Source organism: Eulemur rufifrons, chromosome 20 (assembly GCF_041146395.1).
Source record: "Eulemur rufifrons isolate Redbay chromosome 20, OSU_ERuf_1, whole genome shotgun sequence".
Classification (NCBI taxonomy): domain Eukaryota; kingdom Metazoa; phylum Chordata; class Mammalia; order Primates; family Lemuridae; genus Eulemur; species Eulemur rufifrons.
The window spans coordinates 18,023,145-18,047,215 of NC_091002.1; the positions used below are offsets into that span (position 1 = coordinate 18,023,145).

Consider the following 24,071-nt stretch of genomic DNA (forward strand, 5'->3'; position numbering starts at 1 on the left):
CTACTTGGGTGAAGACACAGAAGGGTGTGGCCACTTGTGTAGATGAGACAGAACCAGGAAGAAGTGCCACTCTGCTGGATGACGGAATCAGAATTCAAAAGGCTCTTTGCAGGTCAGAATGTTAACAAGGTGATGCTGAATGAGTATGACTATAAAGGCCAACTCTTGGGTTCCAAGAGTCAACTTCACAAGCAAAATACGGAGGAAGTCTGGCTTAATTGTAGCTCCTGGTGAGAAAGATCTAAAGGTTCTCTTTGACTAGATACTAACAATGACCCAGAACAGTTGCCCATCTGGCTAAGAGCTTTAGTTGCACAAAGAGAGCAGCGCATTCTCGGCTCTGCTAGAGAAGTGATAGGCGTTCGGGGTTCGGTGCTGCCCATATCTAAGAGACCACACCGCGATCCCTCCAGAGAACCCGAGGGGCAGCCCGGCCACCAGACTAGTGGTTAGTGCAGCGGTTAAAACGCCTGGGGAGGGGGCAGCAGAGTTATCAGAGGTCCTGGGCACCCCTAGACAAAGGCGGTGCCAGGAGGCAGAGCTAGCCAACAGGGACGGTCCAGGACCTGTCCCAAGGAGGTGGCTGCAGAAGTGGTGCTCCCAAACATATCATCTCGGCTCCAGAGCCCCAGACTGCAGTCCCCAGGCGCACACGGGCTTTTAAGAGCAGCGCATCCTGCGGGTGGGCGGCTCCTGGGGAGCCCTGCGCCCAGGCGCCTCGAGGCTCCGCTTCTCTGCTCCCCGCCTGGTGTTCGCGGGCGACAGTAGTGGCTGGGTGTGTTCTGCGGACCTCCCGGGCGCGGCGGCCTGCGCCCCTGCCACCCGGACAGCTCCCTCGTGACCTCTTGCTCGCAGGCGGCCCCCCGGGCGTCAGCTCCGAGCTGGGGCGGGGGGCTGGCGGCCGAGAGCCGCGCGGCCCGGAGTTTATGCTAATCCGCGCAGAGCCCGCCTCCCGCCTCCCCTCCGCGGCCCCAGCCGCGAGCAGCGCCGGCCACTCCGCAGGACGCAGCCGCCGCGAAGCGCCAGGCGACCGGGCCAGAGAGCTCGGGGGGCCGCGAGCGGCGGCGGCGGGACCTGGGCGGGCGAGTGGCGGGGGCGGCGCTGCGGGTGGACACCGGCGGGGGCACCGCGCGTGGCCTGGCGGAGACGCGGGAGCCGCGATGTGCCGGCGCCGCCTGGCCGTCTGGCTGTGCGCCGTCGCGGCGCTGCTCTCGGGGGCGCAGGCCAAGGGCACCCCGCTCCTGGCGCGGCCCGCGCCGCCCGGCGCCTCCCGCTACAGTCTCTACACGACGGGATGGCGCCCGCGGCTGCGCCCGGGGTCGCACAAGTAAGCGCGGGCAGGGCGCGGGCGGGAAGCCGGAGGGAAGGGGCCGCGCGGCGCGCCGCCGCTCCCACCTGCCCCGACCCGGCGGGGGCGTCGAGGCCCTGGCCCCCGAGGCGGCGGCACGGAGGGGGCGGCGCCCGGGGCCGAGCCGCTGCCCAGGCGGTCGCCCAGCGCTCCAGGAGGCTGCGGGGCTGGCGAAGGAAAATGAGCCGAGGGGGCCTGGCGCGGCGGCTGGGATCCTGGCAGTGCCCGCGGAAACCTTTCCAGCGAAGTAACATTTTCCAGCTGCGCTGTGTGCAAACTCCGGGCGCAGCGGACCAGGTGGAGGGAGAGGAGGAAGGGCGGTCCGCGCAGAGCACGCGGCGGGCTCCTCGCGCCGGCCCTCCCATCCCTCCCCTGCCCGCCAGGTAGGAGATGGAGCCGTGCACCCTCCCGCAGTCAGCCCGGCCCCAGCAACCCCTGGGACCCCCACCGTGGCCGGGCTGGTGGGGGATTCTGGGTTCTGGCTGGACCCGTGTTGTGAAACAGCCGTCGCAGTGGTCGGCTCCTGCCGACCTTAATCCTTCTGGCTTGTCCGTGGCTGCAGCCCCAGCCTCTGCCTCAGCGTCTGGTTTTTAGTAGGCAGTGGCTTGCGAACTGGCCTTAGTCAGGTGGGTTAGAGGCTCTGCCTGCGGTGCTAGCTGGATTTGAACTCTAGCTGAATTTCAGAGGTATGGTAGGAGAGTGCCCAGCCTATGGCCCACACTCAGTAGGCTTGGGCACGTCAGAGCAGACTTCCTGGAGGAGGCGATGCAAGAACTGGCTGAGCAAAGGCAGGGACTGAAAAACTGCAAGGGGGATGCATTTCCCCAGGAGTCAGTCAAGGGAGGATGGATGAGAAGCATGCTCTCAAGTCACTAAGTTGAGATCTCAGAAGCCTTGAATGCCAAGATAAGGCATTTGGAACCAGAGAAGGATGGGAGGTGTGGCCAGGCACTTGGCACTTCCCAGTGTGGTCTCTTCCCCAGGCATGGAGGGCAGCCATGTCAGCCTCCTGGTTCAGTATAGTGCTTGTCCCAGTGGCCACCCATCAGGGACACTGGGATCAGAGAGACCCGTGGGGCTGGACCCCAGACCAAGGGCTCTGGCTCCCAGGGACACGGAGAACAAACAGAAGACACATGACTGGTCCCCTGCTGAGGCCCACAAATGGGGGAGAGAGGATAGTAGCTTCAGGGGGCCTGGCTCAGGCCAGATATTCCAAGGACGCCATTTTCCCCTATAGGGCCCTCTGTGCCTACGTGGTACACAGGAACGTGACCTGCGTCCTACAGGAGGGAGCAGAGAGCTACGTAAAGGCTGAGTACCGGCAGTGTGGATGGGGGCCCAAGTGCCCCGGGACAGTCACGTGAGTGTACTCCCCTCCCACCCACTTGGGCTCCCTGGACACAAGCCCCAGCCTTGCCTTCAGCTGAGAGCAGCAGGCAACTCCACAAGGGGCGGGAGTCCCTTGGACTCAAAAGAACTCACCCGAGCCCCCGCACAGGCCAGAGTGGACCAGGGCCCCAGAAGGAGGGGGCCAGGTAGGACCCCAAGGATTTGAACTTGCAGCAGAGCATCTCCTGTGGAGACAGGGGCAGGCTTGGGTCGGAGCCTGAGAACCACAGAGAGACAAGGGGAGGGGGTCCCAGGGGAGAAGCAGCACAAGGTGAGAAGGAAGTGAGAGGCAGAGGGTGGGGAGAGTGTCACCCAGGCAGTGGGCAATGCCAGAGAGGGGCCTGCGCAGACCCAGGGAGGGCCGTGAGGAGGGGGCCAAAGGTGAGGGCGTGGGAGCAGAGCGCCAGGGCTGAGGCCAGCCAGCCAGGGCTGAGGCCAGCCAGCCAGGGCTGCGTGTGAGGACCTGTGGGGTGGCACACAGATATGATATGCAGATCTGTGCCTGGAGAGGTTCCCGTGTGTGTGCCTGGACACAAAGCTGGTTGCTCCAGTGTATCAGTGGGTGAACAGTACGTGGCTGAGCAGGAGAGGGAGTGGCCCTGGTGAGCCCCGCCTGTACCTGGGCCTTCCCTTCTCTGCTCAAAATCAGAGGCGCCCTTCCACCAGCTCCTGTGAGCTGGCGAGAGAGGAGTGGAAAGAACGAAGGGGAGCTGATGGGAGCCAAGAGCAGCCCCTGGGGCAGTGAGAGGAGCTGCTGGCCCCAGCTTTAGGGCAGCACCACTCCCCGCAGTCAGGGGAGGGGCTGGGGCTGAGCTCTCTGAGGTGCCACGGAAGCCCAAGTGGAATTTCTCATGGCAGCATGAACTAAATGGGGTCCAGGTAGTCTTGGGAGTGTTGGAACAAAATCCTTGCTGCTCCCCGAGCTGACAGGATAGGGTGGGGCTTCGACCTGCATCCTCCCCTAACATGGCTCTGAGCCCCAGGAAGGCTGCCCACACCGCCACCGCCCTGTCACCTTCGGCACAGAAAAAGGAAAACCCTGCAGGTGGCGTAAAGCTGGGGAGACAGCCAGACCTTATGCAAGTGTCTGGGGGTGGCCAGGGATGCCAGCTAGGGGCGGGAGCTGCAGCCCTCAGGTACAGGACCCTGCCCTCTTTGCACCCCCCTGGCCCAGGTACCGCACTGTGCTCAGACCCAAATACAAGGTCGGATACAAGACAGTGACAGAACTCGCCTGGCGTTGCTGCCCTGGCCTCACTGGGGAACGCTGCCCTGAGCACCTTACGGACCACGGGGCCGCCCCACCCCGGCTGGAGCCTGAGCCCCAGATTCCCTCCGGCCAGCTGGGCCCAGGCCTCAGGCCCCCTCCTTACAGCAGAGCATCCCCCAGCCCTCACGGTGAGTCTGCCCATGGACACCCTCTAAGGTGATCGATCAGGTTTCTTGGGCTCAGTGGTGGGGACAGGGAGGGGACTTACCCAGGCTGGCTGAGCTCTGGCAGGGATGGGGAGGGTGCATCTCACATTGGCCATGAGGGTGAACTCCCAGCCCCCTTCCCCCCAAAGCTGAGGGAGGTAGGCTTAGAACAGAAAATCTACTAGGTGGCCCAGCAACAGGACAAGCTGAGAGGGACTGGCCAGTAATGCCCCTGGGGTTCTCTTCTCTTTCCCAGGAAGGAAAGGTCCAGGGCTGTTTGGCAAGCGGCTGGAACGCCTGGAGGGTGATGTCCAGCGCCTGGCACAAACATATGGTACCCTCAGTGGCGTGGTGGCCAGCCAGGAGGACCCCAACAGGGTAAATGGTGGCCCCAGGGCTCCTGCTGCCCCTGTGGGCTTTGGAGTCATCCCCGAGGGGCTCGTGGATCCAGGAGAGAGAGTCAGAGGGCCACCCACACCTCCCCTGGACGAAATCCTGACCAAGGTGACAGAGGTGAGCAACACGCTGCAGACCAAGGTACAGCTGCTGGATGAGGTGCACGGGCTGGCACTGGGCCACGAGGCCCACCTGCAGCGGCTGCGGGAGGCCCCGCCATCCCCACTCACCTCCCTGGCACTGCTGGAGGAGTACGTGGACCGACGGCTGCACCGCCTCTGGGGGAGCCTGCTGGACGGCTTCGAGCAGAAGCTGCAAGGCGTCCAGAGTGCCTGCGACCTGCGGGTGCAGGAGGTGCGGCGGCAGTGCGAGGAGGGCCAGGCAGCCAGCCGGAGGCTGCACCAGAGCCTCGATGGCCGGGAGCTGGCCCTGCGCCGGGAGCTCTCCCAGCTGGGCAGCCGGCTGCAGGGCCTGAGCGCAGCGGGCGGGGGCAGCTGCTGCGGCCAGCTGGCAGTGATCCGTGCCCGTGTGGATAGCCTTGAGAGGACCCTGCAGGCAGTCACCGAGACCCAGAGGGCCCCTGGAGGCCCGGCTGGGGATGAGCTCAAACGACTCTCTGCCGCCATGCTCGAGGGAGGTGTTGACGGGCTACTCGAGGGCCTGGAGACGCTCAATGGGACGGAAAGTGGAGCGAGGGGCTGCTGCCTGAGAATGGAGATGGGGGGCTGGGGAGTGGGCGGCTTCAGGACCATGCTGGAAGAGCGCATGCAGAGCCTCGAGGAGCGCCTGGCGACGCTGGCTGGGGAGCTAAGCCAAGACAGCGCTCCACCGGGCAGGTCAGCACGGCCCCTCGTGCAGACGGAGCTGGCCGTGCTGGAACAACGGCTGGTCTCGCTGGAGACCTCATGCATCCCCAGCACCACCTCAGCCATCCTGGACAACCTCGTGGCGGAGGTGAAAGCCTGGCAGAGCCGGAGCGAGGCCCTTCTACGCCAGGTGGCCAGCCACGCAGCTCTGCTCCAGCAGCTCAATGGCACCGTGGCCGAGGTCCAGGGCCAGCTGGCAGAAGGGACGGGCAGCTCACTCCAAGGCGAGATCACTCTGCTCAAGGTCAACCTGAACTCGGTGAGCAAGTCGCTCACGGGCCTCAGTGACTCTGTCAGCCAGTACTCTGACGCCTTCTCGGCCGCCAACACATCCCTGGACGAGCGAGAACGCAAAGTGGAAGCCGAAGTCCACGCCATCCAGGAGGAGGTCAGCAGCCAAGGCTCCAGGCTCCAGGCTGGCCACAGGCAGGTCCTGAACCTGCGGGGTGAGCTGGAACAACTCAAGGCTGGTGTGGCCAAGGTGGCCGGCGGGCTCAGCCACTGCCAGGACACAGCCCAGGAACTCCAGCACGCAGTGGGCCACTTTGACCAGCGGATGGCACAAGTGGAGGGCGCCTGCAGGAGGCTGGGCGTGCTGGCGGCAGGACTCGACAGCTGGCCCAGGGAGGGCCTGTGGGGCCACATGGACCAGCTGAATCGCACACTGGCCCAGCACACACAGGACATTGCCCGCCTCCAAGATGACCTGCTGGACTGCCGGGCCCAGCTGGCTGAGCAGGCACGGCCAGGGCGAGCCGACTAGGGAGGCTGGCGGGGATCCAACCCCCGGATCCCACAACCCAGGGAACATCACCCCAGAGCCCAGCATTAAGCAGTGGTGCCTCCCAGCTTGCCCCGGCCAGCCCAGATGCCACTGCGGAGGCCATGGAAAGGATGGGCTCAGTCCACCTCCACGTGGCTGTCCCAGCCACCAAAATCCATGCTCAGTGCTACACAAACTGGACAATTCAGGAGAGTGGTCAAAGCAGGGACGTTATGCCTGAAGACCAGGGTGGACTTAAGAGCCCGCACATGCCACTGTCTGCAAACCAGAGTCAGCAACTGTGCAAAGACCTCCAGGCCTCCAGGCCCGTGCTCAGTGGCCCGGCCATACTCCCTTCGCCCATGAGCAACAGTCTGCAGCCCCTGAAGGCTTCTCTCCCCAGCAGCCATCTGGGCTGGGTTTCTGTAGGACGGCGATGCCCGCTGGAACTGCCCTCACACCTGCCAGCTTCCCGGATACTGTTTCTAAACCACGGACCAGAGGCTGCCAGATGTTTCCACCTCCCTACATGCCCTTTAGGACAGAAGCACAAAGACTCACTGAGAGTTCTCTTTATTCCTTTTGATCCCCCGCCCCGCCCGGCCCAAGGTGAGGGCTTAGGCAGCTGTAGAATCCCAGAGGAAGGAATTGGATCCAGGCCATCTGTTTGGAGAGCCCACGCCATTTTCTCCTTTTCTTTCCCCAAAGATGTTTCCCGGGCCTTCTGGTGCCCGCACAGCTTTCTTCCTTCCAGATCGGGGCCTCTCTCCAGAGGGTGGCCCTAGTGTCTGTCGGGGCCTGAATGAGGCCAGACCCTGAGAAGGAGTCCATAGCTGGAGGGAAAGGGGTTCAGACCTTGTTTTTAACACTCTGGCAAAACCCCAGCCCTGCCAGGATGTTCATGAAAGGTGAGAAATTCAGGTATGAAATCAAGGGAAAACTTGAAAACGCAAGTGTTCCTCAGGACTGCGCAGCTCCCAGAGACTCTGATGCCCAACTCTGCTGGGGCTCCCAGCCTCAGTTTCCCCCATGGCAGCACGGGCCCTGCGGTGCTGGTCTGTAGGGCCCACAGCCCTGCCTTCTGCTTTCCGGACATTGGGTATTCTGCCCTCCGTGTGGTGCTGCTGGAGGAGGGCAGGCTGTGGATTAAAGCTTTTAGCCAGTCTAAAGGAACCTTCTTCACCACAGGCAGCGGGAGGTAGGGCCGCAGGGGCGTCAGCCTGCTCCCTGCAGCTCCTCAGGCAAGAGCTCAGGCAGCAGCCCTGAGCACCGAGTGGACCTGCTGAGGCTGGGGGAGGCCGAGTTTAGGGCCCGGGCCTCAGGGGAGGTGCTGGGATGGGGGCTAAGCTGAGCAGAGCTACACTCCCTCAGCCCTCACATGGCCCCGATCCCCCTTCCCTTCCCTGATGCTGGGGTGGGGGGGCTGGGGCACCCAGCCGTGAGTGCGTATCATGTGCTGTGATGCCAGGGCCCCAGCGAGCAGATGCTCCAGCAGAGATGTCTGCCTTCGTGGGGGGTGGGGCGCAGCCTGGCTCCCAGCAGAGGAGCAGGGAGCACCGTGTTCTTTCTAGATGCTACTCAGCTACCCCCGCTGCCACCACCAACACTGCCCTGTGCATACGGGCTTCATGCCCAGTCAGGCCTCCCTCTCCTCTCTGTCCCATCAGGAGTTGAGGCAAGGTCCCAGGTTGACAGGGACAGAGCTATCAAGAACATGGAAAACCCTAGGGCCCAGATGACAAACATGTCATCGCTCCAGGCCAAGGCCACACTGAGGCCCTGGAGTGGCTGCAGCTCACTGTCAGAGATAGGAGACAGGACAGGGAGGATGGAAGGTCTGTGGCTACCCATCAACCTGCAGCCCCTTCCTCCCCTTCAGTGGGTTGTGCCCCTGCACCCAGCCTCCAACTCCCTGTGCCCCAGGACACCCCGTCAGTCCTGGGCCAGGCCAGGGAGGAGGGGGCAGCCAGGGCGGGTTCAGGCCAGCATGTCAAGGTCCACAGTGGGCAGCGGCTCCCGCCAGTAGCAGAAGTTGCTGTATTCAGGGTTGGCCAGGTCTGCGCTTGGGCCTCGGGCCACAGGAGGGAAGAGGAGCTCAACCACCTCCCCAAGCCGCTCGTACCTGTGGGCGGAGCAGGGCTGGCTCAGCCTGAGCTGCCACCAGACCACGGCCTCCGCCACGTCAGTTAGGGGGTCTACAGCCCACCCGGGAGCCCTGGCCAAGGGACAGACTCACAGGTGGGGAGGTAAAATTGGGGCCCGGGGAGAGGCCAAGGCACGGGACGTGGCAGGGCATGGGGGCACGTGGCAGGGTGTGGACTCACGTGGATTTGTGATTCTTCATGAGCTCCTGGATGAGCTCTCCCCGGGGGTTGACCGTGAAGATGCGAGACTCGGGTAGGCCCACCTGCCGGTAGGCAAAGACATCCTGCGGGACGTGAGGAGGCACGTGGAACAAAGGCCCAATGGGAGGAGGTGGCTCAGCCCATGGGCAGGGACACACTCACATTAGGCCTGTTCCCGAAGGCAGCGTGGAAGGGCTGTCTGTGGGGCAGAAACAGCTGCTGGATGTCACTCAGGCAGGCGATCTTGAACACCTCCGGCTTCTTCTCAATCACTTCTCTGGGGTGGCCAGGGCCACAGCAGGGAAAAGGCCAAGGAAGGGACGGCAGGCTCAGGTGACTTGGGGTCTGACCCCACCACCAGCTGCCACCTGAGCACTAATGCTGGCCTGGTCTGGGATGGTGGCAGCCTTCCCCCCCACCCCCCCCCAAGGGGCCGTGGGCTTGTGTTGTGGAGGGGTGGTTACCTGTGGAGGGCGGAGAAGAGGCTGGTGGGAGACAGCAGGATGGGGCCCTTGGGGAGGCCACAGCCCCCCTCGCTCACCCACTGCAGGTACCCCTTGGTGAGGTCGGCCATGCCGATGGCCCGGGCTGAGCAGTATAGGAACTTGTACCCATTTCTGGGGATGGGAGACAGGGTGGCATGGAACCATCAGAGACCAGCCAGCTCCCACCCGCCCCGTTGGCTTCGGCCAGCCCAGCCCAACTCGGGCTCTGGTCTTCAAACCTTTGCAGGGAGAGGACTTAGGAAAAGGGCTAGGCCAGGCCTAGCAGAGGTGGCCTTGGCAGCTGTCCCAGCTAGAAGGAGCACGGACAGAGCCTTGAGGCCTGGGAGGACCAGGAGAGAGGATGGCCTCCCCTCCAGCCTGAGGCCGCAGGTGGAGCCTGATCCTGGAACTCTGCCCCAGGGCATGTGTTTTCACAGAACTCAGGGCCAGTAGGGAGGTCTCGGCACTGCAGGGACCTGCCCGGGCTGCTTCCTTTGTGGGTCCTACTGGTCCCCAAGGTGTCCTGTCCCATCACTCCCTCTCTCCAGCTGGGAGTCCTGCCTCAGCCCAGCCCAGGCACTCACAGGTGGATTTTGTGGTAGAGACTGGTGATGCCCTGGTGTGTCCAGTCTTTCCCCAGCTGGGGCAGAATGTGGCCCAGAGCATCCGACCTAGAGCCAGAGAGGATGGGTCACTCAGCAGCCCCACGTGGCCCAGCCCCCAGCCTCAGGTGGTCCGTGGGGAAGGCAGGGCCTCTCTTACGGTCCCCCCCACGGTGCCAGCATGGAGGGAGGCAAGTCCCAGGCCCGCCCGCCCTTGCTGTGGCCAGCTGGGCCTCACTTGGTGATGGTGCCGTCGATGTCAGAGATGACCACCTTGTCGTCCCATTTCCACAGGTAGATGGTGGCCTTGCAGCGGCAGGTGCCCTGGTATTGGGTGGTCACACTGAAGACCACATCATTGGCACCTTCTTGCAGGTTCAGGCATCGCTGGGGCCAGGCAAAGAGGGTTGTTGCAATCCACTGCCGCCAGGCACCGCCCACCCTCACCCCACTGTGGTCTTTGACCCCCGCAGGCCCCTCCTTCTCCTGGTCCTCCCAGCTCAGAGACCCTTCCTGAATTCATCAGAGACAGCCACGCTCTGACACATCCAGCCGGAGGGTGGCCATACTGGTCAGGGCCCTGCACAGTGCCGGCCACAGGAGCCCTGGCCTCTCTGCACTCCCCTTTGAGATGAAACTCAAACGAAGCTGGGCCTGTGACTCCCTGCTCAGGTTTCTCATGGGGGGACACCCCGCTCCACAGATGGGGGCTCTGTGGCTAGGGTAGCTGACTCACGTTCCCCTAGAGAGACCCAGCCCTGCACGTGGTCCACAGAGGACTGGGGCAGCCCTGCACCAAAGCCCTGAGCTGTGTGTAGTCCCAGGGTGCCAGACAGGTGGCACTGCTCTGTACCGGGCTGGCCAGACCCTCCTGGACACCTCCCTGACCATGGAGCCACACTCAGTAGAAAACATGCTCTCATTACAGGAGCCACCAGTAACTGAGCTTAGAGACAACATGACTCAGGGCCCGGGCTTGCCAAAATCTGAGGGGCTGTCATCAGCACTTGATTCCTTTAGTGTGGCTTCTCAGGGCAGACCAGGAGCCAGCCAGGTCACTGCAGGGAGCTATCTCAGGAGGACCCTTTAAGAGAGGGCTTTTCTAGTTAGGACATCTGACAGACAAGTGGGCTGGCATGTGAGGAAGTGAGTTCCCTGCCCCTGGAGGCATTCAAAAAGAGGCCATCAGGGCGGCTGCCAAGGGGGTGGATTCTGGCCTTTGGTGAACACGTGGAGCCTTTCTCAGCCGGCCCTGAGGGACCTGGGACAGGATTTGCTCAGCACCCCCTACACACGCATGAACACACGTGCATACGCTTACAATCTGATCAGAGGAGAGGCGAAGGGACTTCTTGTAGGCAGGAGTGTAGGCTGGCGTTGAGGGTGGTGGGGAGGGGGCCTCAAGGATCACAGGGCTGTCTGGGCTGTCGTCATCGCTGCTCAGGACTTCGGTCTTCTCCCTGTGGGCGGCGCTGGCTCTCAGGCCACCGTCCCCAGCCCAAGGTCCTTCACTCCCAGTGGCTGCTCACCTCGGCCCAGGCCATGGGGGCCTGTCCCTGTCACTCCAGAGGCTGCCCAGGGTATCTGCGACCCCTCCCTCTAGGTGCCACCCACATAGGGTGGTGGCAGACACAGGGGTGCTGGCTGGCAGTCTCCACTCAGCCAGGTGACAGCAGAGGGGGCGGAGGCCCAGGGCAGCCAGCCCTCAGTGCCTGCCTTGGAGATGTTCACCTGAAAGCGCACCTCGGGCCTTCCTCTCGATGCCATCCTTGGTCACCCTCCCCCCAGCCTTGTGTGTCTGGCTCACTTCACAGGTGAAAAAAGGAAATCAAGTCAGCACCCCCTGTGGGCTGGGGGAGAGAGGCCCCCTCCCCCTTAACAGGCAGCCCCTAGTCTGGGCCAGGTGTCTGAGCGCCTGTTCCAGCTCTGCCATCTCCTGGCTGTGGGACATTTGGTGTGTCTCTAGGTCTCAGTTCTCCCTCTGTGAAATGGGGGCATTTCTCAGGAAAAAAAAGGAGTGTGTGTAGAAGCAATTGGGGAGTGACCAAGAACCATGGTTGGGGACAGGGTGCTGGCTCCACCCTGTCCCCAGGGCAGCTTCCCCAGCCAGGGGTCCCACTCACCCCTGCTGCTCCCTGGTGGTGGTTTTCTCCCTCTGGGCACCGCGCTGTGGAAAGAACATCCATCAATCCAACGCTGCTCCTGCCCTGCGCTGGCCCTGCCCTGCCACCACGACCACCCACCTCCTCAGCCGGGAAGTCCCTGCGTCGCCAGGAAAACCACCATCGCCCACCCTTCCGGGGCATCTTCTCCTTCTCCAGCTTGTCCACGGTGCTCTGTGGGCGGGTGAAGACCATGGCGTTTTTTCCTGCACCACACAAACCTCCTACCTGAATTGCCCTTGGGGCCCCCATGAGCCCTGAGTCTGGGCCCACCCTAGAGCAAGGTGCTGTCAACATCTGGAGGCCGAGGAAGCACACTCGCCTGGGACTCCACGCAGTGACTCATGCAGCTGTGCATGAGAGACCAAGGGCCGTTCCTGCCCGTAGGCCCCACCCCAGCCCTGCCCCCTACCTCCAGCCTAGCCTCAGCCTGGCCTCCAAATCTTGTGGGTCAGGCCCCTGCTAGACTAGCAGAAGGTAGTGCCTTGGAAGTGTGGAGAGATCTGGTGCTCCCTGCATGATGCTACCAAGTGGCAGCAGGAAGAGCAGTCTGTAGCCAGTCCTCCCCTTAACCTCCAGGACCGGTACAGGCAACCCTCTTGGGTCAGTGATCCTGTCCCTTGGACAGCCTCCCTCTCTGTATGTCACCATCACTGTCTGGTTGGGGCAACATGGCCTTGGGAAGAATGCTGATTTCATCTATGCTAGATGGCCCCAGGGAGAGCCCAAGCCAAGGCCCACCTGGGAGACACCAGCATCCTGTAGACACAGAAGGGAGAACCCAAGTCAGGAGGACCTGGGCCCAGGGTGGACACGCCAGGGAGCCCACTTGAGCTGGGAACAGGCTGGTGAGGGGAGAGAGGTCTCGGCGGGGGCCTCACGTGGTGGGTCATTCTGGGTAAGGTAAGGCAAACCAAGCAGGGGGGTGACCCAGTGGTTTCTAACTGTTACCTTGGGCAAGTTTTTCTGAAAGGCTTGCAGGGAGAGGATCATGGGAGCGGCCACAGCCCAGTTATAATACCTGGGAAGACAGAATAAGGCGTCAGGGCTGCAGCAGCCACAGGGTCACGGAGCATGGGATGTCCCTCGGGCCAGCAGCCCCAGCCCCGGGACGTACTTCCCGTTGATTTTCACCACTAGGTTCGGGTCTTCCAGGAGACTGGGGTTTTTGGTGAGGTCCTGGTAGGAGACGATGTGCTGGTTGAACTTCTCTGGGCAGAGAAGCAGAGAGTGAAGGGTGAGGCTGACACAGCCCACGTGACCTGCTGCCCCAGCTCCTCAGGGCCCTCACACTCTGCCACTCGCCTCCTGCTGGCCCAGCAGGGCTCCTCCCTACCTGTGGCTTTGCACCTGTTCCCACCCCAGGATTCACGGATGAGTCACAACTTGGTGTCAAGCTTTTGCTTCACGCGGAGTTGGGAATGCCCAGCCCCTCCTGCCGGCAGAGTGTGGGCTCCACGGGGCACAGAACCATAGGGAAGCCCCACACCTCCACAGCCCCACCCTCAGGGGTCTTCACCCTCTGCAGCCCCTGGGCTCTGCACCAGTCCTCGGAAGGGCTCGGGCCATGGTCCAACGTACCCAGGGAGATGTCCCGGCTGTCGGCCAGTCCACCACAGAGGGACAGTGCTATGGTGTCCAGTGTGTCCAGAGGGGGTTCTGGCACGTGTTCAGGGTTGGGGTCCCCCAGGGGCTTCTGGGTGCTGGGTTCACTCCACCTTCTGGCCCCCAGCCCACAGTCACTGGGGACAAAGGAGCCAACAGTGACACAAACACAAGGAGGGTGGGAGGTGGGTCCCCCTCCTCCCAGGCCCTTGATAGTGGACCCTTGGCCCCACAGGCCCCGACCCAAAACGCTCTGGCACCCAGAACTCAGGCACCTCTGGGGGAAGTAAAGTGCGGCATTCTCAGAGTCCAGGGAGGGCAAGTCGTCCAGGTAGATGTCACTGGGGCCCAGGTGCTGGCTTCTCTTCAGGGAGCCTGAGGGGGAGGAGGGGACACCTATAGAGAGACCTAACACATGCTGGGCAGTGTGGGCAGTAGATGGCCCTGCCTTTGAATGCCTAAGTTCACAGTAGAACTTTCTGTGACAGTAGAAATGTTCTATGTCTCCACTGTCCAACACTGGTACTGGTGACTGGTAGCTGCCAGTCACAAGTGGCTATGAGCACACGTAAAATGTGATCAGTGTGATGGGGAAACAGTATTTTACATTTTGTTTAATTTCAGTTATTAATAATTTCATTTTAAATGGCCACATACAGCCAGTGGCTACCAGATGGACAGCGCGGGCACAGTGCTTGTGAGCTGGAAGGACCCAGCTCTACTCGTCTCTGCAGCTTCCTGTCCCGAACCTCCCCCACTCCTCGCTCAAGACACACGCCAGCTGCCCTCAGTGTCACCTCTCCCCCACCTGCAGCGCAGGCACATGCTGATCCCTTGGCCTAGAATCCTCTTTCCCTGCTCCTTACGTGGCTGGGTCATTATTGTCCATGTCTCAGAGGACTTCCCTGACCATGCGATTTAAGCAGCCCCCGTCCCAACCTGTGGCCTGTCCCAAATTGCCTGTGGCGTGTCCCTCCCATTCGTGCGTGCATCATCAGTCCCCCAACCAGACTGTGAGCCCCAAGAGGGCTGGTGCCAAGCACAGTGCCTGGCATACAGTAGGTGCCCAAGATGTACCTAAAATCCCAGAGCCCACCCAGGGGATAAGGTGAGGCCAGGGAAGCAATGGGAGGGGTCCAACTATCACGTACCTGGGCCCCTGGAGGCCCCCTCTGGCTTCCTGCTGGGAACTGGGCCCTCCAGGGTGGCCCAGCTCCATGATTTGGAGGCAGGAGGGCCGTCTGCATCCCTGCAGCTCTGAGTCTTGGCTTCTTCGTTCTCTGGGGTGTGGAGAGGGGGACCCACCAGAGCAGGATCCTCTGTGTCAGACTGAAGCAGGTCAGCGCCAGTCCCTGTTACCAGGACTCGGTGTCCAGAAGGGTCCGTGCCAACCACAGAGGTGGAGGGTGTGCTGGGTCCTCCCCGACGAGGAGAGGTTCCCCCCACGCTGCCTTCAGGGACCATCGAGGACTCGGGCTGCTCAGCTTTGGCCACCTTCAGTCAAACAAACAGGTAAAGACGTGGGCCAGTGCGGGGCCTGCCTTCCACACCCACAGAGCCTCCTCAGGAGAGGCGCCCGAGTCTCAGTCACTCCAATCCTGACCCGCAGGGGTCGTGGAGCCCTTAAAAGGCAGGGACTGGGGTTGACACGGAGGAACTCACCTTGGGCAGCCTCCCCCAGGCCCACTGCATGTGGGACTCCGCTTTCAGGGGACTGGGCTCCGGGGTCCGCAGCTCCAGCTCCGAGTCGCTCTTAGGGGATGTCAGCTCACCTGCAGAGAGGCTGCAGGAAACAGAACTCAGAGGCCCCAAGCCAGCCTGCCACCTCCTGCCGCCCACCCGAGCCTGGGAGAAAAATATTTGCAACTCATATTTATGCCCGTGTTGAATACAGAATATAAAAAGACTACGTAAAGGTATCAAGAATATATGAATATATAAAGAACTCATAGAAATCCACAATAGGAAAGCAATCCAGTTTAAAAAAAAGGAAGGGTGAGGTTGTGACTGCTTAACGGGCACAGGGTTTCCATTTGGGGGAATGGAATGTTCTGGAACTAGATAATAGTGCTGATTGCTCAACATCATGAATGTACTTATTGCCACTGAATTGTACACTTTGAAATGGTTGAACTGGTAGATTTATGCTCTATGTATTTTACCACAATAGAAAAAATGGGCAAAATACCCGAACACTTTACAAAGGATAGACACAAATGCCTGGTCGACACACTGGATGTGATCTGTGTCATTAGTCATCAGAAAACGTAGATTGAAACCACTCTGAGACCTTGATCTGGGCCTGCAGGCCACCTGGACTCTCACCTGGCCTCGGGGGAGCAGTCACCATCGGAGTAGGGGTAGATGTCTTTGGGCTGTGGTGGGGACTCCCCTTCCAACTGGACACTGTTGAGGGGCCACAGGGAAATGGTCACTGATGGGGCAGAACACCCCAGGCAGGGCACAGGAGCCTAGATGTCAGGGGCTTGGGGAGGTGAAACAATGAAAGTACAGAGAGGTCAAGGCCCTTGCCCAAAGTCACACAGCATCAGCAGAGGAAACAGTGCTTGAACCCCAGGTAGGTGTCCCCACACCCTCAACACCCTCCTGGTCCCCACACACCCTGGGGACTCTGGCCTTGGCTTCTCCAGCAGGGACAGCTCGCTCTCAGGGCCTGTCTCCAGTTCCTCTGAACTAGAATCAGTTGCCACCGCATCCTCCTTCCGCCTGGGTTTCCTCCTCCGACGCCTCTTCCTCCGCCCCGTGGAGGCCGTGCCCACGATGACGGGGCCCTCAGGCTTGCTGGCTGTGCCCTGCTGGGAGTCCGAGGGGAAGCCCGACAGGCCCCCCCACGGGATGGGGGAGGTGCACAGGCGGGGAGGCACGTGTTCCTGTGGAGCAGACCAGGGCCCCGGAGTGCGCTCATTTGGGGTCAGGGACACAGGCGTGGAGGTCGGACAGAGGTGCGGCAGCATGGCCCTGCAGCTGCTGCTGAGCCCAGAGCTCCCCAACAGAGACAAAGCGGCCCCAATCCCAGGGAACGACCCACCACCCCACAGGCCAGGCAGACACCTTGATGTCAGCCTCTCATCTCTGCTAAGACTCAGCCAGATGTCACCTCCTCCAAGAAGGTGCCTCGACTATCCCTCACCCAAGCTCCCACCTCCTTCACTGCAATAACCAAGTAGTTCCATCATCCATTGTTTATGTGTCTGTCTCCCAGACAGCTCTGGAACTTGCTTAGAAGTCAGGGGTTGCCCCTCATCTAAGGCTGCTGCACAGTGTCTGGTGTATAGTAGGTGCTCAATTCAAGTTCGCCAAGTTCAAATAGTTGCAGCTCCTCTGTTGGTATGTGTTGGGCCCTCCCTCTCCTCACCCCCATTCATGCTTCTAGGTTCCAGCTGCAGGAGCCGGCGCCAGACCCTGGACAAGCCAGACCTCACGCTTCCCGGCCCTTCTTTGGTGCCTTCCTCTCCCCGCTGCCCTGCCTGGGAAGGGCTCCTTTCCAGCCCACAGGGGCCCAGCTCAGGTCTCCCCTCTGAGACCTTCCCCAGCTTCCCGGGAAGTGGAGTCAGCCTGCACCCTGGCTCCTTCCTCGCAAGTGCCAGAGGCCAGCCCCAACTCACCCCTGCATCAGACTCTGCTGATGGGGCAGGGACAGGGCTGAACCCCAAGGCCCCACCCGGAGGAGGCACCAGGGAAGAGGCAGGGCAGGTGCTGGCGAGGAGGGTGGCACTCACCTCATCGCTCTCCAGCTCCTGGACAAAGAAGGCCTCCCCACTGTCCCCCAGCTTCATGTGCAAGTCCACAGGCTCCCCATTGATCTCGATGTCCACCTGCAATGGGGACTGGTGGGGCAGGGGTCGCATGGTCCCCACCATGGGCCCTCATGCCCAGAGGCTTCAGCCCACTGGCCTTCCTGCTGCCCGAGTGCTGCCCCCAGATTGTTGACAATGGTGAGAATTACCGTTTACTGGGCACTTCGTAGTGCTGTATGTAGATGATCTCATTTGATCTCCACGACAGTCCCTTACAGTAGCCCCCATCATGATCCCCACTTTACAGATGAGGAAACTGAGGCTTAGGGTTTAAGTTATTTGCAAGGAAGTGGCCTCGGAGCAAGTGAGTCTCTGAACCCACAAAGTCTGAGTCTACAACAAACCAAGCTCTTAACCCCTCAGGTGTACTGTCTCCCACAGATCACACTTTCCTATTAGGATTCCGGAAAGTTCAGTCGCCTCAACATGAAGGGGACTTGGAGCCACCAAACCTGCATGTACACACCAGACCTCGGTGCTAAAAACATCTGTCACGTTCGCCTGAGCCCAGTGAAGACGGTACGGATCTACTAAGGGAGGGAACCTGACCTCTGAGTGTCACCCATGTATCTGGGCCTGGGACAGCATCACCAGGTCCTGTTTACTTCTCCCACCACCATCCCTAGGCAGGGGAGATCGTATCCATTGGTACTGGGCTCAGAGACTTGCCGTGATTTACCAAGAACACACAGGAAAGGTCTCTGAGCTGGGGCCAGGTCTGATGGTCCCAGCGCTGGGGTCTGCTCCCCTGGGCTGTTTCCATGGGGAACTGGGACCGCTCCTGAACCAAAATCCCCAAACCAGCCCCAAACCTTCAGAGAAAATATAGATGAAAGGAAGCCTGTCCGGAGGACAGATCCGCACCAGAGGGAGGCCCTGGGTCCTCTCCTGGGATTGCAGTGGCTCCCCGGGCTTAAAAGGCCCACCCTGCAGTGGCCACCTGGGCCGGCCGGAGCACTCACCACCTTCTCCCGAGACCGCAGCACGCCCAGCTTGCCGAAGCGCACGTGGAAGGGCGAGCACCGGAACGAGCCGTCCGCCTGCCGCACCACCAGCACGTCGATGCCGCCGCTCAGCGTGGCCGGGTTCAGGCCGCGGTACAGATCCTTCACCGTCCCGAACACGGTCTCCGCCAGCTGCCCCACGTAGTTCATGGCTGGTGCTGGCGGAGACAGGCAGCGCTGTGGGCACAGGCCCGGCCCAGCTCCCTCCGTGGGGAGGCGCCTGCGGCTGATCGCCCAGATCCCAGCCTTACGTTTGCGTCACGCCTCGGACGCGCCCGCCGACCTGCCTCGGGACCCTTGGGCAGCCACCTCCCTTCTCCGAGGGCCGATCTCCACATCTGTGAAATAAGGGCACGGGGTGAGACGACACTCTAAATGCCATGACTAACGATAATGACTAGGATGCTCAGCGGCACAGCTCATTTCATCTGCACAACCAACCCGCGGGGCTGGCTGAGCGGGTGTCATTATTCCTGTTGACAGGTGAGCCAGAGGGGTGGGGTGACTTGCCCAGGGTCTCTCGACTGTTAAGGACAAGACCTGGAATTTGAACCCAGGTCTGCGTGGCTCACACCCAGAACTCTTGGTGTGAACCACTGGGATGGCCCAACTGTGGAAACAAGACGGGGTGGCCAAGGGGGTTAGGCAGGGCCCAGCAGCCCTAACCGGTGATCTTCTCTCCCCAGTAAGTGGGGAGGAAGGGGTCTCTGTTTTTCCATCTGAGAGATAGGTTCAGCTGCTTTGCTGCCTCCTGGTTTTAGGAGTTGCAAGGGGCCTTGATGGGCCATTGTGGCTGATTTATGGGGGGCCAGGGGTGGGAGAACCCTAGGGACCTAAAGCTCTGTTCAGCCCTATTCCTGGGTCAGACGCCAGAGGTAAGGCATCCCCTACAGCTGGGGGCTTAAGGCCCCAAACCCCAACTTCCTTCCCAGTGTCTCTGCTGGGAAGCCTGTCGGTGTCTCAGAGCCTGATCTCAGAGTCTCCAGCCATAGTTCTCGGCCCCAGCTTCAGCCCTGACCCCCACTCCTCAGAGGCCTTGGGATGGTCCCCTGAAACTGCTCCTTCCCCCAGACAAACTGGTCCCTCCAGCTGTCCCACACCGGGCAGGGCTGAGTGAGCCAGAAGCAGGAGGCTATGGCAGCCTCAGGCAAAGGCCAGGGCTGTAATGAGAGCTGCTTCCAAGCTGGCACGGTGCCTGCCCCGCCAGCTTCAGCTCGTCACCCCTGCCGGCCTGGCCAGTGGCCTGCTGTCCCTCTGGCTGCCAGACCTCGACCATCTGACCTCCACAGGGCACTTGCCTCTCTCAGACCCTGGAGGACAGCCTGCCACGCAGGACCACCCCTCAAATAAGCTAAGTGACTCATCCAAGGTTAAGTGACTTATTAAGCTCTATTAAGCTGACAGGCCAAAGATGGGGTGTAGGGAGGGGATAGAGGGAATGACGACTGAAAGCCAGATCTCCTGACTCCATGGTCCCCAAACCACCCCCCAGTTGTCTGCAGAGAGGGCACTGCACACCCTGTAATGCCTTGCACTCAAAATGCAGTTCATAGACCATGCTCAGCATCACCTGGGAGGTTGTTATTCTAGAGAAACTTGAGCCCAACTCAGCCCTACTGAATCAGCACCTGTATTTTAACAGGATCCCTTCATGTTCCCAGTCCACAGCCTACTCTTGGAAGAGCCTAAATGACAAGACCCCCTCCCCCCGCACCCCCATCTGGCATTTCTCAATAATGCCTGTATCCTGCCCATCCTGGGACACCCTAGAATGAAGCAGCGGATTCTTTCAGTCTGTGTCAGAGCGTCACAAACATAAGGCATGATTAGAATTGCTGCAGTCTAAAATATCAACTAGGTCTCTGGAAAAAAAAAAAAATTGGAAGTGGAAATGGACCCCTTACATGTCACTCAAATTCAACAAACAGTTTATCTGCAAGGCGTCTACCACATGCTAGGCGAACATTTCCACTTTGGTTTCACACCACCTAACGCCAAACAGACTGACAACAGACGCTTGGTGGGCAGGGCTCTAGACCCCTGTTCCCAGGAAAACAACAGAGGACTCCAGAAGCTTCCAAGAATAAAGAAGCAAGCATGGGAGGGGCAGAGCAGGGGTGGTGGCAAAGGTCTGCCCGGCGGGAGGAGTGGGGGAGGAGGGCGACAGGCTCAGCGCACTCTGGTGCAGTTTCTCAACTTTGTCATTATTGCCATTTAGGGCCACATAATTCTTTGTCGTAGGGGCTGTGCACTGTAGGACATTTAGCAGCACCCCTGGCCTCTGCCTATTAGACACACATAGCACCCACAGCACCCCCTCCACCCCAGGATGTGACAACCAAATTGTCTCCAGACATTGTTAAATGTCTCCTGGTGGACAAAACTGCCCCCACTTGAGGATCACTGATCTAACAGAAAGAAGTAAATGGCAGAGATGGCAGCCAGGGTCCCCCTGGGATCCAACCTGGAGTATTCTCAGACAAGTAACTTGCTGGCCTCAGTTTCCTCTTCTATGAAACAAGGCCTCAATTTTCCAGACCTATCTCAGCTCTAATATCATGGAGTCTAGAATTCTTTCCTCTCCCTGTCCCCCGCCCCACTCCACCAGTGGATGCCCCCCACATCTGACTGCTCAGCATTTTGGAGGCCTCCTGTGAGGCTGGCCTTATGCTCCTCCCCTCTGTCTGCACCCCTCCCTGAGGGCACCTTCTTTTCCCAGGACCCAGCTCTGCCTCCTTGGTCTTCTCCAGAGGAGAGCTCTGCTTAGCTCCTCTATGTCACCCTCCACCCCCCAAACTAACATGTCTCAAATCAACCACTTCATCTTCCCCCCAAGGCACTGAATACCTCTCAGGACCCATGAGTACCCCTCCGTCCCAAGCCCTCTGAATCCTCTCCCCCGATTTCCTGCTCATATGTCCCCTGCTTTCTCCTGCTGTCCTAGGTCACAGTTTTATCACCAGATGCCCAGATCATGGGTGGCCACAGGACATTATGGGAAGGGGTGCCAGACAGTCGAGGTTCTGATCCCTGTTCTGCCACTTACTAGCTGTGATCCTGGGTGAGTCACTTTATTGCTCTGAGCCTCAGTTTCAGCCTCTGAAATGGGGATAACATCAGGTGTGAGCAATGAGATAATTTTCATGAAGCACCAGAATGCAATAAGTGCCCATACGCGTCACCTATCAGCAGCGGCATATTTTTTGGCATCATGACAGCCCCACTTACCCAGGCTGGTCCTGAGAACACTACAGATCAGGCTCCGATGCACTGCACCTGCCTGCAGTTCAGAGTTTAGACTTCTGAACTTGACATTCAAGGCCCTGCACAATGGTAGTCTTGCTATTTGCAAAATGAGCAGGTGGGTTCCAAGGAGGCCTCAAGGGGTGCCTTGGCCAAGCCTCAGACCCCACTCTGGGGACATCCACAGGCCTTCTTCCAGACTAACCCACAACTCCACCCAGGGATGCCAGAACAAGCTGCCCTGGGTCTGAGCTCTCAGCCCTCCTAGGTTCCCAGATTTGGGTGGAGGAAGGGTGTGGCTCTCCACCTAGCACCAGATGGCCGGGGAGGGTAAGCGCTCCTGCTGTCCTGGTGGAGAGAAAGCGCCACCCCAGCCCTCCTGCAGCCACAGCATCTGACCTGTCCAGTCTCAGGGCAGGCAGGGCAAGGGTCAGACAATGTTTTGCAACTGAGGACACTTGGTACTAGGGTGTCCTCCCCAAGGTCACACAGGCAGCCTAGGGAAAAGCTGGGCTGGCCCCCCCGCGAGGTTTAGGCTTCTTCTCTCTGGATTCCACGTTCTGGGTGTCCAGGCAGCCGCTTGGCTGGGGAGAAGGATGAAGTCAGGCCGGCCCTTCCACCCCTGCGTTCCCATCTGATGGCTAGAGGTGGACTCAGGCCCTCCGGCAGGAAGGAATGTCGGATGGCAGGGCGGGAGGGAGAGGGACGTCTCTTTCCCGGCCCGGTTGGGCCCTACCTGGGGAGCTGCCCACTGGACCTCCTGGACTCGGGGCCGCCGCCTCCACCTGTGTGCAACAGGCTCAACAGGTAAGTGTCCTCGGCCCGCACTCAATTGGCGCTTCCGGCTTCTCTAGGACGTGGTGAGATCCCGGCTCCACCCCTTCCACGATCCCTGTGCACTCTCCGCAGGCCCCAATCCGCCCTGGCTCCACCCCCCCAAGAGCCGCCGGGTCCCACGCACAGGGCGCCCTTTCACCTGTAGAGGCTGGGGCGGGGCCAGACCTCAGGCTCCGCCCCAGAGCCGCTAGATGGAATGTCCCTGTGGCCGGCCACCTGCCCCACCTCCAGGAGCGGCGAAGCAGGGACTTTGGAATTGGGCCAACTTCAGTCCTCCAGGATTTGCTTCCAGCTCGCTGTGTGACCTTGGGCAAGTTCTGTCCCAAATCTGAGTCCGTTTCCTGCTTTGTCAAGAGGGAGAGTCACCTTGCAGGTTTTCGAAATTACGTGAAATGACTTTATGAGGTGCCTGGGGCCCACATAGCTTTCCCTGCCTCCCTGCCTCCAAGACTTGGCAGGTCCTTCGTGTCATATGTTCTCAGAGCCCACAGTTGTCCTTTCGTATTTGCTTGAATGACTATTTGATTACCATCTGCCTCTTCATTTGAATTTGAACTCCGTGAGAGTAGGTCATGTTCGTTCTCACACGAACATGCTCAGTACAGCGCCTGACATACAGCAGGCGCTCAATAGATGCGGGTTCCTTCATTCTATCCACCCGACGCACCGATCGAGCGGCAGCAGGCTCAATCCCGCCACTGGCCAGCAGAGGGCAGGCGGCGACCAGTCTTCGCACCCAGCCGCGCTCCCTCTCCGCCTGCGGCGCCGCGGGCGGGGGACAGGTGAGCCCAGGTGTGTGCGCGAGACTGGAAGGTGAGCCATGTGATGCGGGCGAGGCCCGGCCCAGGGAATGGCTTTTCCCTTTGGATCCGTGGTGTGCAGCCTTTCCTGGATCAAAGACCTCTCCAACAAGCTGTGAGTGTGTCTGGCATCTGCAAAGGTGCCCTGGGAAGAGCCGGGCTTAGGAAGTACAGGGCGGTGGGGAATGAGAGGTAGCAGCCAGTAGCGCCATTATTCTGTGACCCAGGGTGACAGAACCTGTTGGGAAGTGACTGGCCTCAGCTCTCACTTTAGCAATAGTCATTTGGCATGAATATTAGTGCTGAACCGAAGCAGTGTCTGGCTGCTGTCTCAGCAGAACCTCTTGGCAGCGGGGCTAGCTCAAGGTGGTCAAGGGGGCAGCACCGCCCCACAAACATGTCGGTGGCAGAATTGTATGAAATAGAACATCGTATATAAATAACATCAGGAAATCCCTCGAGGGAGTCTGAGAAGGAAGGAAGGAGAGGTCACAGGTTGGGACAACAGATGCCAAAGTCCATTTACCTCTTTGGGCCTCAGTGTCTTCTGCAAATGGTGATAAAAGCTACCTGGCAGGATTTTACTGTGAGGATTTACAGGATAAACTAAATCAGTGGTTTCCAACCTTGGATGTACGTTGGCATCACTGTGCCCTGGACAAATACTGATGCCCAGGGTACTGCGAGTTTAAAAACCTTTCCAGGTGGTTGTAATGTACAGGCAAGGCTGAGAACCACTGAGCTAAATGAAATGCCGAGCACAGCACAGGGCGCGAGCAGTAGGCTTTCAGTAATGTTTATCACACATTTTTAAAGATGGAGCACAAATTGTTTTCATTATTTCTTGTTAGAGCCAAAAAGAAAAAAAGTTGATATAAAGGTTGTTGCAGAAATTGGATTTCTGACAGGCTTAATTCCCAAGCTATGAATCATCCAGGATTTGGTGATTATGGGGGAGGGTGTTGGGCAGGGAGAAAGGCACCCTTTGA

The 24,071-nt window shown here is 60.1% G+C and overlaps 2 protein-coding genes across 3 annotated transcripts; one reads left to right on the plus strand and one right to left on the minus strand.

Annotated features, from left to right (window-relative positions):
* Positions 1–1,160: 1,160 nt before the first annotated feature.
* On the plus strand, positions 1,161–6,181 carry EMILIN3 (elastin microfibril interfacer 3). The gene is made up of 4 exons (XM_069496369.1): positions 1,161–1,327; positions 2,589–2,711; positions 3,915–4,138; positions 4,413–6,181. Exons 1-4 carry the CDS (start codon positions 1,161–1,163, stop codon positions 6,179–6,181), a joined length of 2,283 nt encoding a protein of 760 aa, XP_069352470.1.
* Positions 6,182–6,767: 586 nt separating this feature from the next.
* LPIN3 (lipin 3) lies at positions 6,768–22,326 on the minus strand. 2 transcript variants are annotated; one of them, XM_069495622.1, is made up of 22 exons: positions 22,182–22,326; positions 21,249–21,301; positions 18,454–18,540; positions 18,161–18,360; positions 17,121–17,216; positions 16,003–16,271; positions 15,706–15,786; positions 15,043–15,163; positions 14,532–14,874; positions 13,656–13,755; positions 13,357–13,517; positions 12,893–12,986; positions 12,727–12,796; positions 11,857–11,949; positions 11,737–11,780; positions 10,935–11,073; positions 9,852–10,000; positions 9,596–9,682; positions 8,991–9,143; positions 8,689–8,803; positions 8,506–8,609; positions 6,768–8,303 (listed from the first exon to the last, which is right to left on the minus strand). In XM_069495622.1, exons 4-22 carry the CDS (start codon positions 18,350–18,352, stop codon positions 8,159–8,161), a joined length of 2,556 nt encoding a protein of 851 aa, XP_069351723.1. In that variant the 5' UTR covers positions 18,353–18,360; positions 18,454–18,540; positions 21,249–21,301; positions 22,182–22,326; the 3' UTR covers positions 6,768–8,158. The 2 variants fall into 2 exon arrangements, with proteins under 2 accessions (XP_069351723.1, XP_069351722.1); XM_069495621.1 differs by lacking the exon at positions 21,249–21,301.
* Between the last annotated feature and the right edge of the window lie 1,745 nt (positions 22,327–24,071).